The following is a 20,400-nucleotide window of genomic DNA, read 5'->3' on the forward strand; positions in this document are numbered from 1 at the left end:
GAAGCAACGACAGTTACACTTGCATAAGTAAACAATTAATTCTGGAAATAGAGAAGCCATTTATGTAGAGTTTTTCCCCAGCACTGAGATGGACCAGTCAAAACTTACTGAGCTATATACCTCTATAAGGGCAGTTCTTCTTATTTTACATAAGAGTAGCCTATAGCCATTAAGTCTTAAATACACTAAGTAGACTATCTAGTTCTACTGATCCAGATTAACAGAGATTAACAGAGTTTGTCAATTCAAAATATTTTACATTCACAGTTAAACATACTGTAACTATTAAAAACCGCTTGGATGATTGGAGTGTTACATTAAATCAGCAAAGCTTGAATGAAAAATAAAAGATATAAATATGATAAAACAGGCCACGCATAAATAACTCAAATCATCATCCTGCTTTTATGTGGTCAAGCTTGCTAGCTTTTGGTTATGCTGGGTTGCCTTTAGCTTGCCAAGTTTTTCTGAATCTGAAATTGTTTTGTGTGGGTGGAGCAAGAGACATCAGTCTAGTGATTGGTCAGGGTAATGCTTACAAAAGTGTTATCCAAGATTAAGACCACCCAGTTTACATCAAGAGGGGAGAATATGGCAAAATATATCGGTCATTTATTGACCTTTTGAACACTGTTTTAACAGTATACTTAGTACATGTTTATTGTTTGCCTATAAGAACAAGATTAACCTAATAGAAAGAAAACACAGATTTAGGTTCCCGGGGTCTTACTCTAAATAGATTACACAAGTTCTATTGGCATGGAGTATATTCATTAAAAAAGTTCTCCGTTCACTCATTTTTTACGTGATCACTGTATTTCTCCATTATAGCTGAAATATGCAGTTTAGGAATGGAAGTGCCATTCCTTGCTATTTTAGCTAAGTTAAGGAATGTGTGCTCACTTGTTAATGTCCCATTAAACATAATTGAAGCATTTTGGGACAAAGTGCAGTCTTGAGCGGACACTACAGCTAGGTGAAGCTGAAATGGCTTCACCTGTATGGCAAAACAGCAATGCTACAAGAGCATAAAGCTCTCAAGAAAGCGCAGTGCTTTAAAGGACATGAATGTGGCCTCATGATCATTGTTTGGAAAGGGCAAATTGGTATTGTTAAAAACTATGCCCATTAAACATTGCTATGTTATGCCATTGTTTTATGCCTTTACCCCACAGTGTAAACACAATGAAAAGGTTGCTGTAGGCAATGTGTGTAGGCTTTAAATAGACTGCTCTGACTAAAGTGTTTCTCTCATGCAGGTTCTTGCCTGTGTTGACAGATCAATCACATATGTTGACACAAAAGCATTCAAGCATCCCAACAAGGAAAATAATTTACATTTTAGTTTATTTATATATTGCTATCATGTCGTCAACATTTAACATATTGTCTTTTCACACTTATACCATTTGAGTTCTGTCAAAGCATCATGGGGCAAAGGAAGCAGTCTAATATCATTTTCCAAGGCAGCAGCATTTGGACTGTGTTATATTAGCCATTACTCTCTTGTTCGTGTCATGTCTTGCTTGACAGTGATATGCCTTTTAGACACAGGATCTTTCATGTCCCTTTGTTTCATTTACATCACAACGAACCAAAACGCTTACCTTGCTGACTGTTAGAAACCTTGTGGACACTTTTGGAAATTTTAGCATAACGAGTTTGTCTGGCCACTATGTTTAAAACGTGAGGTAAAGTAAGCAAGAAGCTTGTTGTATACCTTAAGCTGTAGCTCTTGTCTGGTCTAAAACAACTAATGCCATAGTCTAGTTCGTAAGCAATAGCTAGCTACCTAGTTCAATAGCAAGTTTATTTATTTTTCTTAAAGCTAGAAAAAGCTTCTACATGTAAAGCTGTACTTCTGTGTCTGTGTGACATCTATGTGTGTGTAACTAAAGTTGTGAGGTTTCTGGTCCTTGACCTGAGAGTCTGGTGTCTGGTGCCCTGTGCTACTAACTGGACATTAAACTGTTGAGTCTCACTCTAAAGACATTTGATTTATTAAGGCAAATACAGTGCTGTTTTAGCCTTGCCATTGTGCTTTTCTCTCCCAACCCTTTATTGGCTAAGCTGATGTGTGTTAGAGAAAACGGGGGTCTGAGTGTGTAAACAGCAGTGGGCCTCATTCACCACTATATTCCTAAGTTTTTTCTTTAAATTTGTTCCCCAGAAAAGTCATGTTCTTAATCCTGAGAACTATTTGCACCTTTGTGCTCATGAGTGTGCGTAGATTCTATTCTTACCTAAGAACAAATCCCAGATAAGAAAACACTGGTAAATGTCAGAATCTTCATGAAAACTGTGTAAGTTTGTTTTAAGAAGAAAGTTCTTCGTAAGAATGCTTGGGGAATGATGCCCAATAATATTGAAAGCTGTTTGAATTTCAAAGGCAAAGCTTGAATGCTGAAATGAAGCCTACTTTACTGCTTTTAAATAAAGACTGCTGTGGTTGCTCATTCCTTTCTAATTAAAGTACTGAAAGAACTTGGATTTTCCCTTGTGATTGCAGTTGGTGCAGATTTGCATAGGGCACAGTTAAGTGATTTGCCTGCCAGGTTGTGTTTTGAGCAGGAGAACTACCAAACTGTGCTGTACACCAGCCCTCCAGGATCGGAGCTGTGCGCCCCTGTATTATTGTAATATTCTTGTAAGTAGTCTGCCACAACATCTCAACCAAATATCTTGCTTTGAGAAGATTTTCCTGTTTAGGGAGTCTGACCCATCTGTGAAGTCTCAGTGCTAAGTTAGGCTGCATATCTTGCTGTTTGGAATAGAAGCAGAGCTCCTCCATCACCTACAGGAATAAAAAAACCAGCTTGGGTGACAGGGTGTTAAGTAAAGTGGGAGACCTGTGCAGGATGTGACTGCATTAAACCTCAAACTCTGCAGCTCTCGACCCTCATTCTGATCCATAAAGGAGGTCTTGCACTGACTGAGGCGCTTCTGGTTGCATTCATAAAAATGAAAAGCTGCAGCCCTGCTTTCATGAATGGACCATTGTGACGTGCTGCAGTCTTGTTTTCAATTGCACTTGATCCAGTAGTCAGACTGCTAATTGTCAAAGCGTGTTCCCCAGGTCAGTCTGAGGTTTCACCTTCCACAAACACACACTCCTGCAAGATGAACTTGGAACAATGCATACTGAATGAGCTAATACGCTCAAGAAACCTTTAGGATTTATTGAACACAGGCTTTTGAATGGTATTGGTCAAAAAAGTGTCACATTTCTGTTAAATACTGCTATAGAACCAGTTCTGCACCAACACTCTTAAAAATAAAGGTATCAAAAGGGTTCTTTGATATAAAAAAACTCTATTTTGCTAAATACGCTTTCAAAGGAAAATTCTAGAACTAGAATTTAGAGAGCTACTTTTAGTAAGCAAGATGCAAGTGTTAAGAACCTTTTTTAATGAATCAACATCATGTAAAAAGTTGCTAAATGGTTGTTAGCTTGGATGTTGTCACACCTACTGGCCGTTCCTCCATCCAGAGATCAGCTTCTCTGGATATAGAGAGGCTGACTCCTCCCAGACTCACACACCTACCTACAGTCTACTCATCAGCCCTTTATAACCCGAAATCTCACGCTGTCTCTTTGTGAGGTATTGCCTCTCTTGGTGTCGCTGTTGAGCTGTTTTCACTGTTTTGGTTTTTCCTGGTTTTTCTTGACTCTTTGCCTGTTGGTTCTACGATCTTGCTCTAGGGACTTTGATTATTAAAAGACTCTGCATTTGCGTCTAGCAACTCTGTCTGAGTGTTACAGATGTAGAGTTCTAGGAAAACCTTTATTTGGTGTAGAAGCTCTGCATTGTATGGAGAGGTTTTAAACTTTAAAAACTTTATACCAATCATCATCAAAACACAAAAAAGTTATGTGGCCTCTTTCTGCAGCCTCTCCTAGTGGAAATCGATTTGAAAGTTAATAATGAATATATTCAAGTAAAATATTTCACCATAACTGACACACTGTTCACTATTTGTGTGACTCTGCTGTGTTGAGCTGCTACTGAGCAATGAGGACCAAAAGCAGAGGGATAAGAAACCCCTGCTGTGAAAACAATTCATTTGTCTCCACACGGATGTCCGTGCTGAGATCAAATAGACGGCAAAACTGCAGCTATCATGCAGTCCTATACATATTTCCAAAATACAAATGAATTTATTTTATTAGCGCTTTTGAAAAATGCATAGGTCAAAAGAGGGACTTACAAAACAGGCGGAAGATGTATTTTATGCCTACCATGAAAAGGGTTCAAAAGAACAATCCGTTATAATATTCTTCAGAAAACTAAATGTGTTGTTTCTATTGCATCATTTCAAATAAAACTTTTATTTTTAAGAGTAAAGCAGTGCTTGTTGCTGATGTAAGGAGCAGGTGTTGTTACTATGGTACATCAGAATTCTCTGCACGTTCCCCAAATTGGCAGTGCAGGTTGATGTTCCCAGAATATGTACTTACTGCCAGTTATATCCCTCTTTGCACCTGAAACCTTCCCAAACATCAATCTTCATTAACAGAACCCCTCAGGTGTTTTCTTGGTAAACACACAGATGTAGTAGATCAACATATTCTCAGAGTGTGTACACACACACACACACACACAGACACACACTCTCTCTCTCTCTCTCTCTCTCTCTCTCTCTTCTATGTAGAGGTGGCTAGTTCAGGTCCAGAAAATTAAAATCCAACCCAAGATTTTGTTCCAACTGCCTGAACCTCTTGACTAAGGGCTTGAGCTAATTAGAGAAACCAAGTTGTTGGAACAAAATCCTGGGGAGGATTTTCACTTTCTGGACTTGAACTACCCACCTCTGCTCATAAGCAGGCCATGAGTGGTTGCAGTATCATTCACACTCCCACTGCTGCTGTGCTCTTCCCTTATACTATCAGGAAAAACTGATGTACTTATACAATGCAGAAGTTCTCCCAGCTGCATTCATAAGGCAACTTGTGTAGCTTTATATAATATTAAAGTCTCAGCTTTCTGCCCAGAACAACCCCAAACTCATCAGAATCAGAGTAACAATCTGAATTGGATGGTTCTGTCTGACCCACAGCACCATCTCCTGGTTCCCCCATGAATAACAACCATGGCTTTCAACTTTCTTCTGACAATAAAGCAAGTTTTAATGCTGCCATTATCATTTTCATTCCACTACTGTCATGTATGAGTATTATTGTTTTTTTCATCTGGGAGGCGTAAACCAGGATGCAGGCTCAGATTTGCATAATTCTCCCATAACGAGAGTTACAAGAGTGCGATCCTACACAAACAAGACACCAAATAAGTTCAAAAGATTGTTGCAAACCACTGGCCATTTGCCACTACTCAGATATTCTAATAAACATGTAGATCCCACCTCTGCACTGAACTTGACCCATGTACAATAAGGCCTAATAGCACGCTGCTCTGGTGTCCAGCACATCTCTCTGTATTTTTTGATGTAATGTAGGAGCCGATCAAGGAGGGCAGGGTTACAGTTATCTACTTTTATTTTGACATTTCCAACTTGATGGAAATGACCTGATGGTACATGTGACTTTCTCCACTCATTCACTTCTGAGCATTTTGAATTCCACTTCCCATTACAATCTCCTAGACTGCTACATTAGTCATACTATTTGTAGGCAACTGCCAATACCTAGTTCTTTAGATTATATCAGGGGAGTCCAATCTTATCCACAAGGGGCCAGTGTGGCTGCATGATTTTGTTGCAACAAAGCAGCAGCACACACGGTTATCTGAAAACTGAGACTGATTGATAAAACGAGTGGAGTCAGGTGTGCTCTGTTTTATGAACGAACACCTGCACCCACACCGTCCCTTTGTGGACAAGGTTGGACACCCCTGCCTTATATGAAGTGAGCTGTGTAACTTTTGTTTTAAAATGTACTAAAATTGTGGTGGCATCATGTTACACTTACAAAGTCAAGCCAGCTATCACTCTATTTACTTCTCAGTTTCATCCTTTCAAGACAAAGAAGCCTATAATATCATAACAGCAACATAACCAGCTAAAGAATTACATACTGTAGACCTTAATTCTGCCAACAATAAGAGAAATGCATTCATGTTCATTCTATCTAGCCATAGAACCTACAGTTTAACATGTAAGGAAGTAACTGCATCTAATATACTACTGCAAATGAAAATCTGTTATGGCAAGTTCCCTTAACCAGTTTAATAGACTCTCAGGGGCCACTTTATTAGGTGCACCTGCTCTTTTTCACAAATAGCCTGTTACTCCAAACAGTGGCTCATGTGGCTGCAGGTCAATAAATAAAGTAGTGGTCATCAACCTTGCTTCTGGACATCTATCTTCCTAATAGTACCTTCCTGCAGAGACTTGATAGGCTGGAACAGGTGTGCTAGCACTGGGTGATAAGGAAGGAGGGGGTTATCTAGCATGTTAAATTCAAAACTCTGCAGGAGGAGGATTGTTGATTGCTGATATAAGCATGTAAACATGATCAGTTCAATTATTTCTGGACGAAACAGTAGAAGTGATGCATGATATAATCTCCTTTGATGATCATTGGTGCTAAACTTGCTGGTACCAAGGATTTTTATTCACTATACTCAGTCTTTAGACTCTTTATGGAGCAAAATCCCTGAGGAATGTTTCCAGCACCTTGTTTAATCCATGCTGTGAAAAGTTCAGGCTGTTCTACCTAATATTACATGAGTATATGTAATAAAGAGGCCATTGTGTATACAGTGCTGTGAAAACCTATTCACTATTGTTTCAGATATTTAAACTAAATTTAATGCAACACAAAGACAATAAGAAAAAAAACTAAATACAGTTTTTAAAAGATCATTTAATTGATTAAAGGAAAAAAACTTATTCATCTCCAACTGGCTCTGTGTGAAAATGTCTTGGTAAAGACAATGGTTCTATTTGTATGCTTAAAGAGTTCTTTGCATGGTGAAATTGAAGGAATTGCATGGAGACTGATTTATGCAGAATGGGCTGTATAATGTTCTATATAGAACCTTTTTGAAAATATTGTTATATAGCACCAAAAAGGGTTTTTTTATTGTTACAATGTCAAGGTTGTTGCTATAAAGAACCCTTTTCAAAACGATACTACATAGAACTATATACAACACATTCTCCATCAATCTGAAGAACCATTTCACCATACAAAGAATACATTAAGCATGCAAATGCTTATATAAACCCCACTGTCTTTACTAAAGAGCCCTTGAAGAATGAAGAATGTAGGCTAAAAAATCTCAACAAATAGCACGCTACTCCACAAACAAACATTCCAGATGAGATGAGAAAGAAAGGTATTGAAGTATATTAGTCTGGAAAAGGTTGCAAAAATGACATTTAAGATTCTGAGACTCACAGTGAGTGCCTTTATCTCCAAGTAGAGAAAACTTGGAGCATTGGTGAAACTTTCCAGAAGTGTCTACCCCAAAAATTCCTCCAAGAACACAGCGACGGCTCATGCAGGAAGTCATAAAAGAAGCCAGATGAAGCTCTAAGAAGCTCAGGCTTGCTCTTCTTTGAAAAGGTCAGTGTTCATGTTTTTATTAGAAAGAGACTGGGCAAGAGTGGTATCCATGAAGCAGTGGCAATGGCAAAAACTACTAACCAGGTAGAACATCTGTTCATGTCTTAAAGCTCAATTGGGTAATACAGCAAGACAACGAGCTTAAGCACAAGAGTCCACCTCTTAGGACCTCAAAAGAAATAAAATAAGCAGTGGACTTTGTAGTGGCCTAGTCAAAGTCCTGACTTTACCCTATTGAGATGCAGTGTTAGGTGAAGTAGACAGCTCACTTTCAAAAGCCCTCCAACGTGGCTGAATTAAAGCAGTTCCTTAAAGAAGAGTGCAAAATTCCCCCCACAACATTATGAAAAACTGATTTTCAGTTATATCAAATCAAATCAAATCAAATTTATTTGTATAGCGCTTTTTACAATGGATGTTGTCACAAAGCAGCTTTACAGAATTTCAGAAAAGACAAAGTTCCAACAGGACTGTAAGAATGTACAGAATGTACAGAAACCCCCCAGTGGGCAAGCTGGGGGCAACAGTGGCAAGGAAAAACTCCCTCAGAACTGAGGAAGAAACCTTGGGAGGAACCAGGCTCACCAGGGGGGACCCATCCTCCTCTGGTCAAACTACGTACAAGTGATTATACTACTAATATTATCAGCAGTAATATTGATATTAGGAATATCTAGGAGTCTATGAGAACATCAACGTAGGGTGGGCAGCTCATCCAAGGTAGTTGGTGGTAGCTGGGGCGTGGGCAGCTGGTCTGAAGTGGGTAGCAGGAGGGCTCGGCAGTCAGTCATCCTTCAGTGTCCAGCCGGAACATGTGGGCGGTTGTATACTCGGAAAAAAAGCAGGTAGATGGAATTAGTTTTGTTCTATCCATTTGTACATAAACAGGGAATGTAAACATTTACAGAGTGTGGCTAATGACTCCGGCAGATCTGACCTCCGGCAGATCTGACTATGACAGCTTAACTAAAAGGAGAGAACCAGAAGGACACACAGACACGGCAGCATTCTGAAACAGTTCGGCATCCCTCCACTCCACCATCCACAAACTTGAGTGACCGCGTGTGAGCAGCGGGACGACAGCACCAGCGTCTCAGTTTACTATAATTCCCTGTGTCCATGGACCCCTGGATCTGCTGCCTTTATTTTAGGGGGAACATTACCTACCAAAAGCTAAACTGAACAAGTGTGTTTTCAGCCTAGTCTTAAAGATTGAGACTGTGTCTGAGTCCCGAACAGTTTCTGGAAGATCATTCCAGAGTTTGGGGGCTTTATAAGAAAAAGCTCTTCCCCCAGCTGAAACCTTCTGAATTCTAGGAACTATTAATAAGCCAGCGCTCTGGGATCTGAGTGGTCGTGATGGCTCATAATGAGAAATAATGTCTTGCAGGTATTCAGGAGGAAGACCATGTAGGGCTTTATAAGTCAGTAAAAGGATTTTATAATCAATACGGAATTTAATAGGTAGCCAATGAAGTGATGATAGCACTGGACTAATATGCTCAAATTTTCTAGTTTTAGTGAGGACCCTAGCTGCGGCGTTTTGGACTAGTTGGAGTTTGTTTAAATTCCTGCTCGTACATCCTGACAGTAGCGCATTACAGTAGTATTATAGCAAGCATATGGTTGCAGTTGTTGCTGCTAAGGGTGGCACAACTAAACTAGTTAAGTTGGGGGAGCATTTACTTTTTCACATGATTGATATTGCATAACCTTTTGCCTTCAATAAATGAAATGATTATTTAAAAACTGTTTTCTGCTTCCTCGTGTTCCCGTTGTCATATTTCATATTGTATTCCGTTCTGAAACAATTTAGTGTGACTAATGTGAAAAAAGAGGCAATTATTTTTTTACAGTACTGTTAATGATATGATATAGTAGGCTCTCACTCTAAACAAAATAGTGTTGAATTATATATTAAACAATTTATCAGCCCTTTCCCCCTGCTAGATGTTTGTTTTGCACAAGGGTATTAAACAACATATTATGGATGAACCTGAAGTATAATCTTGATCCTTCAGGTATCAATGTTTTTGGGAATAAAAGCTCAGAAATGCATTGACTGCTTGGTAACCAGAACCCACCAGCGTGAATGAATAATGATCTAAAATGGCAGCAATTTCTGGAGACTTTCAAAGAGTCGTAAATACTTCTCAAGATCAAGTCTGTTGCAAAGACCGTTGCAAGACCATTGCAAAGTTGATTGCAAAATTAAAAGGCTGCTGGAGGGCAAACATTAGTCACTGCCATCCTGCAAGCAGTGAGGAGTGGACATAAAACTTGAGGTAGGCTAAAGCAGACCAGAAAAGCTTCAAAGCTGTGATGTCTAGCCAAACAGTGGCCTGCATCACAGTGCTGTGTACTATTAAGCCTTTTTAAGACTCTACAATATTCGGTTTGTTATGACAACTACTACTGCAGTGAAGAATTCGTAGGGAATGCAGTAGCTACTTCATTCACTCCAGTGATAACTTGTTTGAGGTGCCTTCTGCCAAGCTGCATTGCAACAGGCTATACAGTAGAGGGCGATACATTTCCTTATTTTTTACATGAAAGGATTCATGCAAGGGACGATGTGGATAAAGTTATAAAGCAATGCAGCGTACCTTGCACAGCAGAGAAAAGCCTTATGAAACAGCTGTCACTTTCATAGTGTGTTCAAGATAATGGAACAAATGACTTCTGCAGATGCCTGATATGTCACTTCCCATATTCAGCCTCTCACACTATGTGATCATTTATCTCCAGAATGTATGCTATCATTTCTATAAGCTCTTTATGATTGCATTCTAGTGTGCATACCTGCCATAAGCTCACTGAAGGTTTTCATCTGGTAAAAATGCAGCACTTCTTTATTACGCTCTATCAGTTAGTAATGTTATTAATGTAGGAATCAAAAGTGTGAAAATATGATGGTGCCTTAGTTTATGCTTTGCATTCACAGGCAGGGCATGTTTACATGATCCATCAACCATCAAAGACTGAAGATAGGTCCTGAAATTTAAACATAAGAATTTGTCTTTTGAAAGATGAGTGTTGTGTATAAAGTGGAATGTTATGAATTTTCTTTCAAGTGTATTGTTTTCTTTGACTTTCAAATGAGTGCAAATAAAGCCCATGGGAGCTTCGGATTTGGCAGATGCAATTAATAATACAGCAGGCTAACAATTCTCTCTGCTTTTCGAAAAGAAAAAATATGGCACTATCATTCTGATAGCTGTGAAGATGCCACAAAGGCATGTCTACATCAATGCTTGACAGATAAGGATGTTAAAAAGACCCCTCAACAGGCCTACATAAGAGAAAGGCTACAGTATAACTCTTTGAAATGTTATTCAGACTTATAACATTCAGTAGTGGATCATTAGCCTTGTGTTCAGGTCACATTACTGGCTTGACAACTCCATTCTGGAAATACAGGAGGGTGAAGATCATATACCAAATACCCTCTAAATACCAGACTTAAACATGCTCATGGCCTCAGGGCTATACAGAGAATGGCTACATTAAACTTTCTGCAGAAAGAAAATCAGAAAGTTACTTGACTCTAGTATTCCACAAACTTCAGCTTTCAAGAAACTCAGATGGGAAATCATTAAGTCTCACTTCATCTTATGTTATTTGTCTAATAGTTTGCAGACAGCTGCTCATCCAGTGTGTCTTCTGAAATCAAGGGCATTGATAGGCATTTTGTTCCCCTATTGCTGCAGTAACAGCCTCTTCTCTTTTGAGAAGGCTTTACACTAAATGTTTGAACATTGTTCTGAGGATCTCAGAAGCATTTGTGAGGTCAGATACCAATGTGTAGTTCCAGACATTTGCAGCAGCAATGAATGCACCTTAAAGTAGTTCACTAAGCAGCAAGAATGTCTGGATAATTCTGCACATATAGTCTCACTGGTCACTTTATTAGGTACATCTGCCTTTTGTCTACACGCATTATCCATTGTACCGGGTCCACTTACCATCAAGGTTGGGCAAAATACTTTGAAAAAGTAGAGATGAGTGATTACTGAATACATTGTCCTAAATATATTCAGTTATAAAATCCATCACAATATTAAAAAAAGTAACATATTCAGAATACATTTAGAATACATCTCAATAAAGCTCTGTGGTTATCATTTTGATTTAATTCATGCTGTCTCTCTGTGTTGCTGGTTGGCAGCTTTCTTTGTGTATTTCTTCTGTCAACATGTTCATAAAAGAAATCAATTATTTTAAAATAAAATTACAAAATTCTCAACATTATTTTGCCTCTGTGAAGCAACCAGTTTGCATTATTTTCAGTTAACAAGGTAACTTGTCACAAAACGCCTGCATGAGTCCAGTACAGCATCGTATACTTAGCTTATCACTGGTGAACATGTCCACTACTGAGGAGACTGTCCAGTTCCATCATCCCTCAGAAGAGTAATGCTGAGATTAATGACTGGCTCATCAGTCTGGTTTATCAGTCCACTCAGGCTTTAGCAGGAGCTTCAGTGCTGGCAAAGAAGCCGTTTTTTGAGTTCTTCTTTAAAGTCTGTCTTTACATTGCCATGTGCTGATTTAAAATAGTTAATAAACAAGTATTTGTGGGATTTCTTTGAAATATTGTAAACATAGTTTTTAATGTAATGGGTAAATATTCTGAAAGCGTTTTTCTAAAAATGTCAAATGTAACTCTATTCTGAACACTCTGTACAAAATGTAAGTGCACTCCCTTTCTTTGCTGATCGGTTGCCTTTTTCAACTCATCCATCAATGCTCAAGACCCCCACGGGACCACCACTGAGCAGCTATAGCTATTATTGGGGTGGTGGGTCGTTCTCAGCACTGCAGTGGAGCGCAGAACGATGTGAAACTGAATGAACTGAGCGAGCGCCGTCGTATTTGAATGATCTGTATAAACCTGAGTGTTGGGTGAAAGCTGACCGGGGGGCGGCGCTAGTGCGCAGCCTCACGGGCATTGGTTCTTCATAAATGGAGGCGCGTGTTCACTCACTCGCTCGCTTTAGCTCCTTCAGAGTCCGCGCGGGGTGCGAGGCTCCGTCCGTTCGGCTGTCCGTTTAGTCCAGCGCAGGGAGCTGCGGCAGGATGGGGAACAGAGCGCCGGCCGTCCACTGCTCTCTTCTCTAAAGAGGGACACTTCGGGCTGAAGTTTGCAGCAGGATAACAGGAGTTTGTCCGTTCTTTCTGGCCCGCCGTCCACTGTCCAGATGGCCGGAGCACAGCCGGGAGTGCACGCGCTGAAGCTCAAACCTGTGGCCGTGCCAGAGAGTCTAAAGAGGGGGAGCAAGTTCATGAAATGGGAGGATGTAAGTAGCGGCTTCTCTGGCTACTGTAACTGTTGGAGCAGCAGCTGGTGCAGCGCTGCTACACTGAGTTCCAGTATTAGGTTCCTCATTCACCTTCATGCAGTTTGGAAGATACTGTATAAATGTAATGTGACAGCTTAATAGGGGTCCCTAAGCAGACAGTGGCTCTGTGTAAAACCATGAGTTCTATATAGAACCATGTGCATGCTTAAATTCTTTGGATTGATGGAGAATGTGTTGCATATGGTTCTTTATACTACCTTTTTGAAAACGGTTCTATATAGCACCTAGAAACGTTATAACATTGTAAGGATGTCAAGCTTGTAACAATAGAAAACCCCCTTTTTGGAGTTCTATAGAGCCACTGATTCTGTTTGGAACCATATACAACCCATTCTCCATCAATCCGAAGAACTATTTCACTATGCAGGACCATTAACATGAAATGGTTCTGTATAGCGCTCATGGCTCTCGATAGAATCATTGCCTGTATTAAAAATCTTTGAAAAACCTTATTTTTTTAACGTGGGTACATGAATACTATGTATTCCCAGTGATTTTTCCCATAAATTAGTTGCTTTCTTTACCTTCCACTCTCATCTGACGGGTATCTGGTACATCCACTACATGGGAGAGACTTGTGTATGACAAAAGCTTATAACTTTTAAATGAGGATCAGTTTGCTGTTCTGATATTCATGTAGCAGTGATGATCATTAAAGAGCAATAGTTTTCCATGTTGGCCAATTTTGTATATGAAAGAGAACCTATACATCAGGAGTCATCAGAGGAGGAAGCAGCTGGATCACTTGCAGTTGTGTCAGCCCATTAGGTTATGCATTAAAAAGATCTAAAAGGAGCATGTGTAATGGTTGTGGTGAACTAAGTTGGGATAAATATTTATTAAGTTGTTTGTTTTGTGGTGAATGTGATTTTTTTTTTTTTTTTTACCAGCACTGAGAATATCTAGGCAGATCATTTTGGGTGATGTACTGCTCCTCACACATGGATTGGTAAGAAAGGACACGTGTGTAGCTACCTCGCATGGTGTAACATTGGCATTTATATAATCCATTTATTCAAACAGACTAATGTCTACAGACTTCTTCAAAAGGATTCTGAGCAACAGAGATGAAGGAACAGATCTGGACTTTTCTGATTTCTTAAAAAGACTATATTAATAAAAAAAATCCTCTCATCCTAAATGTAATCGGTCAGCACATGAAGTTTGCATATTTAGTTTTGTGCTGGAGTTATGAAGCCAATGTAGCTAACAACTAATGTGCAACACCAGTTTCTACTAGTATTTATTCTGGACATGGACAGCTCGGACATGGAACACTTGAACAGTCACAATGAGATAATCAGTGCTTAAAGCTTTCATTTTTGAGAGAGAGGAGAAAATCGAGCTCCACTCTTGTTTCAGATATGAAAAAATCCACAGGTGTTTCTGTGCATCTTTCCACTGTGAGAAGACAACTCAACGCTCTGAGTCTGAAAGGGTGTGCAGTTGTAAAGAAGCTGTTATTGAGAAAAGAAAAGAAGAAAAATTGCAGATTGCTGGTGTTTCCGAACAATGGACTGACCACCCCAGGGTTCAGGCCTCAACATCACTGAATGTGTTTGGGATTACTTGGATCATAAGAAGAACAAAATGCAATCGACTTCTAAGACTGAACTTTAGAGGTGTGGAAAAATATACCTGTAGATTTCTTTATAGGACTGATTTAAGTTTGAATGAAAAGTTTCATTAAAGGATGGAAACCATAATAAATGCAGTGTGACCAAGCTAAACACTGAAAAATCGACATTATGTTTAGTTGTTGAAGCTTCTGTGTAACTGTCTGTTACATATGCTTTTTTTGCTTTTTTTCCTGATGCTGAAAATTGAATAACCTGTACTCAAAGGCCATTTTGACTGGCTATTAAATGAAATGGTCTCTGACTGTTGTGCGCTACTATGTGTTCAGAGTGAGGGGGAAAAATTGGGTAAATTAGATTTTTTTTTCTCAACCTTTCCTTTAAGACTTTAAAAATATCAGGCTTTGAGGTTTTGAGATGAGCTTTTGTAGGTTTTAAGATTGAGCAGTGAGAAACTCAGGCCAGTGCAGATGTGTTATGGGGTTCATAGCTGCCTGAGTTGTTCCATGCTGCTGTATTTTTACATTTCCATTGTGAAGAGGTGATTCAGCTTTTGACAGAAACAGAAGTCATTCATGAAAGATGCTCCAAAACACCACAGGGAAGTCATAAATTATACATTCATGGATCTCTTTCCCACTGCTCACTGCTGTGTGTGCGTGTGTGCAGCCCTGTCCATCAGTCTTTGGGGCTGCAGTGGCAGGGCTGTTTTGGCCTGTTCTAAACCCCTTTCCCTTGTTTTCCCAGCATGCCACTGGTATGGGTGTGGGCCCTCCTATGGCCCTGCTCCAGACCTCATATCCAGCAGCCCTTTCCGAAGTTCCCCCCTTTTCAAACATATTTGTCCTGTTCACTCCTTCCTTCCTCCCTCTCTCTTTCTCTCTCTCACGTCAGTATTTCTCTGCTGCTTCTTTTCCCACATTCTAACGTAAGCTGTGGGAGATACATGTGTTTGTGTTCTGTGATGTGATGTAAAGTTGCGCCTTAGATATGGATGATATGGAGAGCTTTTCAGCTTTGCCAGTGTTTCTCACATTCACTAGCTGCAGGCGTGACAGCTCGCTGTTGGTGTGGTCTCTGCAGATTAAAGACGAGCTCTGCTGAGTTCCTTGGCCCTGCTATAATGGTTATATTTGTTAGAGGTGCCTACAGTATAACCTTTCAGTTCTGCATTGTCCAGCATTCAGTAGAATGAGCTAAGGATGTGTCAGTCAGTGAATTGTGAGCAGAATCAGTTAAAACTAGGGGTGCAAAATATGCCAGCAGCTGATTTTGAGCAATAACTTAAATGTCTTCATTATTAATGGTATAATTATAGCTGATGATGATAACCAATAATTCAGTGTCCTGTTTTTAGCTCCGGCATGTACTTGTGCATGTACAGTCACAAGTGCTAGGTGCATCTCAATCAAATGGAAAGTTGTCAATAGCTCCGCCCCACCCATGAGAGATTGGAGGTTCAGTTCCCATCCAAGCAGGAACACCACTGCTGTACACTAGGGGTGCAGTGATATGCAGATTTCATGATGGGATACATATTGCTGTTTTTGCATCATGATGTGATACCTTTTTGATATAGATTTGGAAAAAAGTGCTAACTTTTACACTTATTTATTTCATTTTGATCATTCCAAATTATCCATTGTTTTTTTTTTCCCTCAAAAATAGTGGAGTATATTTTTATCTATTTCATTGTCTTATAAAACATAAATAAATAACATAAAGAGAAGTGCAAGATGTATGTTGTTTTTGGCAAGGATTATAAGGCTCCAAATTAAACTGAGCTTTACAGGTTTGCTTAGGGTTGTGTTTGAATATAGAGTCTGGCTCTTGCCTTCTGGTTGAAATGAATGCAGGAGAGGATTTTCTAACGTGGCTTATTCACTCCGAGCCAACTGCAAAGCCAACTCTCTGACTCATGAACCGAGTAGCAATCTGAAGCAATTAGCATCCCTGTCAAGTTGTCTGTTTCAGTCGTTCAGAATTAGCACTTGACAGCTGCTTGAATGGAGAAGTATAGTGCTATTAAAAAGCATTTACCCCTTACCCAATTTCTTAATTGTATTAGATCGGGGTGGCCAACCCGCGGCTCTTTGCCTGCACATATGTGGCTCTTCTATTTACAATTTTTATATAATAATAATAATAATAATAATAAATGAATTAAATATATATTTAATTTTGTCACATGCTTGTAGCATACGTTGGCATATTTTCCATGCTGGAAGAAGCCAAAGTCGGTTGCTACGGTGATGCTACACCCCTGCCCCTCTCCCTGCAAGGAGAACGTCGCAGCAGAACCATGCGCTGGTTCTGGAAAATGGTTTTAAAAACTATAAATGTTTGTGTAAATATATAGCCTGTGGCTCCTAGTAGTAATGAGCTTTTTTTCTGGCTCTTGGTGTCTGAGAGGTTGGCCACCCCTGTTTTGGATCATCCAAGTAATTTTGATATAAGATAAAGATGACGCAACTCAAAATGTAGCATTCCTTTTATTGAAGATTTTTGGTTGGGCCACCCTTGGCAGTTTGCAGTAACCTGTGATGAGTCTTTTACATTGCTGTGGATTCATTTTGGCATCCTCTTCTTTGCAAAATTATTGTAATGTTGCTATAGTGGAGAGCTCTCCAGCATGAACTGCACATTTAAGATCTTGCCACAGCATCTCAATGGGATTCGAGTCAGGACAGGAATTTTGTTGCTTTCGAGCCATTCTAAGGGGGACCTAAGGGGGCTTGTTCGCTTTGGATCATTGTCCTGCTGCATAACCCAACTGCACTTGAGCGTTAGGTTGCTAACTGACAGACGGACATCTTCCGTCATTTTAATTTTTTTGGTAGCAGAATTCATGATCCCACCACTTATTACAAGTCGCCCCAGTCCTGCAGAAGCAAAGCAGCCTCAGGCCAGCACACTACCATCACCAGGTTTGACTGTTGGTATGATGTTCTTGTGGTGGAATGCAGTGTTAGCTTCATGCCAGATATAACGGGACTCCAAAAAATTCCAATTTTGAGTCATTAGTCCATGGAATATTATTCCAAAAGTGTTGGTCATCTAAAAATTTTTTGGCAGATACAAGACAAGACATTGTGTTCTTTTTGATCAGTAGTGGTTGTGCCCTCCAACTGTATGTTGACTTTGACTGAGGCAAGTGAGGCGGTTCTTTAGATATTCCATTGGGTTCTTTTGTGACCTCCTGGATGAGTCATTGATGCGCTGTTGGTAAAAATTTTGGTAAGCTGGCCACTCCTGTGAAGGTTGACCATTGTTCCAAATTTTCTTCATTTGAGGATGGAGGCTCTCACTGGGGTTGGCTGAAGTCCCAGAGCCTTTGTAACCCTTTCCAGACTGATAGATTTCAGTGACTTTGTTTCGCATCTGTATTTGAATCTCTTTAGAATGTGGCATCACGTGCTTCTTTTTGAGACCTTCTAACCTGCTTTACATTGCCAGGTTTTGTTAGTGTTTTTTAGATTCAACATGTCTGGCAGTAATCATGCCTGGGTGTGGCTAGTAAGGTTGAACCCAATAATCAATTGAATTTAGTTTGATTAACTAGTTGATTTAAGTAGCTAAGGGGGCAGTTACTTTTTTCACATAGAGCCAGGTAGGGCTGATCAACATTTTACCTTCAATAAATGAGATTGTCATTTAAAAGCAAGATTTTGTGTTTACTTTGGTTACCTTTGACTGATATTAAAAGTATTTTGATGATCTGAAACATTTAACAAATGACAAAAATAAAAGAAATTGGGAAGGGGATTAATACTTTTTCACAGCACTGTAGCAGCTATTGCTCACATTTTGAACTCGCTCCAGTAACAGATCTTTGGATGATGTCTCCACAAATGAGTTAGTGTATTTTTATGTTTTTTTTTTAAGGAACATCACAGATTGTTAAAAGAACTATAGATATCCTTCACAATATCATGTATTGGGGTGGGAATCTTTAGGCACCTCACTATTTGATTCAATTACGATTCAGAGGGCTACGATACGATTATAAAACGATTATTGATGCATCTTTTATTCTATACAGGATTTATTTTTTCTCACTGTGTGACGACTGGGTACTTTTAAAGCAAAAAAAATTGTAATGATCTTTAAAGACTTTACTTTCAATATCTTTTATTAATAAAATGAAGTGGTATGGTTAGTGAACTGGAAGACTAATTCATTGCTTTTGTTTGGAGCACATTACACGCTGCTGCCATTCATCTGCGATAAAATGCACAGTTACGGTGAAATAAGATCCAGTGGCAATGGATGTCCACACAGCACGTTAACTACAGCCGTCCTGCCCGTTTTCTTTAGTGATTTTATAACTCCGGATTTGATTTGGCTCTAGAGAGTCAGGGTGTCACTGTGTCAGTACAATATCTGCGAGACTGGACGTGTGCGACATGGCGTGAAACCCTGTTTCTCACCGAACTGCTGTGCAGACTGTAGGTCACTTAGCAACGCAGTCTCTCCTAGCTAGTAGAGCTAAAAGGCAGAAAGAGATTTAGCTGAGATGAATATTTGGAGACAAATGGACACATTTATAAGTGCTGCAGTTGGTTTCCTGGAACATTAAATCTGCAACGAGAGATGGTCAGACACCAAAAAGTTGTGAAGCATAAGTTGCTTCTCTTTCGAATTTTCCCGTTCCACCTTAAATGGTGCCGCATTTACACTCCAACCAGTTCTTAACATTGTACATAGTGATCTTGTGTGGCTGCTCGACCATGGAAACCCAGTCCATGAAACTCCCTGATCAACAGTTATTGTGCTGGCCTAATTTCCAGAGGCAGTATGGGTTTTGAGTGTTACAACTGAGAATACATGATTTTTACATACTTCAGCAGTTGATGGTCATGTTTTGTGAGCTTTCCGCTTTGCAGCTAAGCTGTTGTCACAGCAGGACATTTGTACTTGACAGTAACAGCACATACAGTTGATTGGGGTAGTTCTAGCAGGACTGAAATTTGAAAAGTGTGCTAGATAGGTGGCATCTTAAGACTGTGCCAAGTTGAAAGTCACTGAGCTCTTCATCATGCCCCATTATGTTGCCAGTGTTTGTCTTTGATTGCATGGGTATAGACTTGATCATATGTGCTTTTTTAACAGTGGGTTTATTATTTATTGTGATATTGAACATTACAATTACCACAACTGCTGGGTGATATTTATAATGTTACTGGCATCTGTGTTATATAATGTATCTGTGTTTTCCTCAATTTTCTCAGCATGCTCTCCAGTACAAGGCAAGTTCAACCCTGCATGTCATGTAAGATGGAACTGGAAATGTCTTAAAACCACATGTTTTTGGGACAACAACCCCTTTGGTCTGTGCCATCTCTGAGATGAGGCCTTAGGCTCTCACATAGCGACTGCTCACTGCCCTATGACTGAGCTGTCTCTGGGGCTTTGGCTATTCAATGCCTTCCCCTGTAACAACCAGTGCTTTCCAAATGGCCAGCGCTCCTTTTTCAGATAGAGCAATTGATTTCCCTTTTAGTCATCCACCCACTGCAGGAACCCTCTCGCAAAAGCTCACCCGCTTTGAATTCTCTCGCTGTGCCTATCAGAAGGATCAATTAACTCGCACTCGCTCCTTCTCCCCCTTTATCTCTCCCTCCCTTTTGTCTCAGCATGGATGTGTGCAAGTGAGCCGTATTACCTGAAATAGAATCATTCTCTGGACCCTGCAGGAAGTCTACTCTGGGCGTTGTCATGTGTGTTTCATGCAGGGAATTTAAAGTGCAGAAAGATTGAGTTACAGCAAAGGAAATGGAGAAGGTTGAGACTGGCCTTCTTACTCAAGCTTGTCACGTGAAAGCGCCTGCAACAGTTGGCACTGTTATCCTAGTGTTCTTCTCAAAGTTGGGTTCCCATGGAACATCAGGCTAGCCACAAAGTAGCTGTCCCGTTTCACCCACAGGCAGTG

The 20,400-nt window shown here is 39.8% G+C and overlaps 1 protein-coding gene across 3 annotated transcripts in view; it reads left to right on the forward strand.

Annotated features, from left to right (window-relative positions):
• The first annotated feature begins 12,560 nt into the window (after positions 1-12,560).
• Positions 12,561-20,400, forward strand: part of LOC108411811 (1-phosphatidylinositol 4,5-bisphosphate phosphodiesterase beta-1) — a 150,958-nt gene continuing 143,118 nt past the window's right edge. For 2 of the 3 annotated variants that reach the window (XR_005130197.1, XM_017683573.2), the window contains exon 1: positions 12,562-12,828. Coding sequence is in view for 2 of the 3 variants with exons in the window: in XM_017683573.2 (XP_017539062.1) it covers positions 12,730-12,828 (99 nt within the window). In the remaining variant the exon portion in view is untranslated. Of the gene's footprint in view, positions 12,829-20,400 lie in introns of all 3 variants that reach the window. The other variant, XM_017683563.2, reaches the window with a different exon arrangement.

The sequence above is a fragment of the Pygocentrus nattereri genome, chromosome 4 (genome assembly GCF_015220715.1).
Source record: "Pygocentrus nattereri isolate fPygNat1 chromosome 4, fPygNat1.pri, whole genome shotgun sequence".
Lineage (NCBI taxonomy): Eukaryota > Metazoa > Chordata > Actinopteri > Characiformes > Serrasalmidae > Pygocentrus > Pygocentrus nattereri.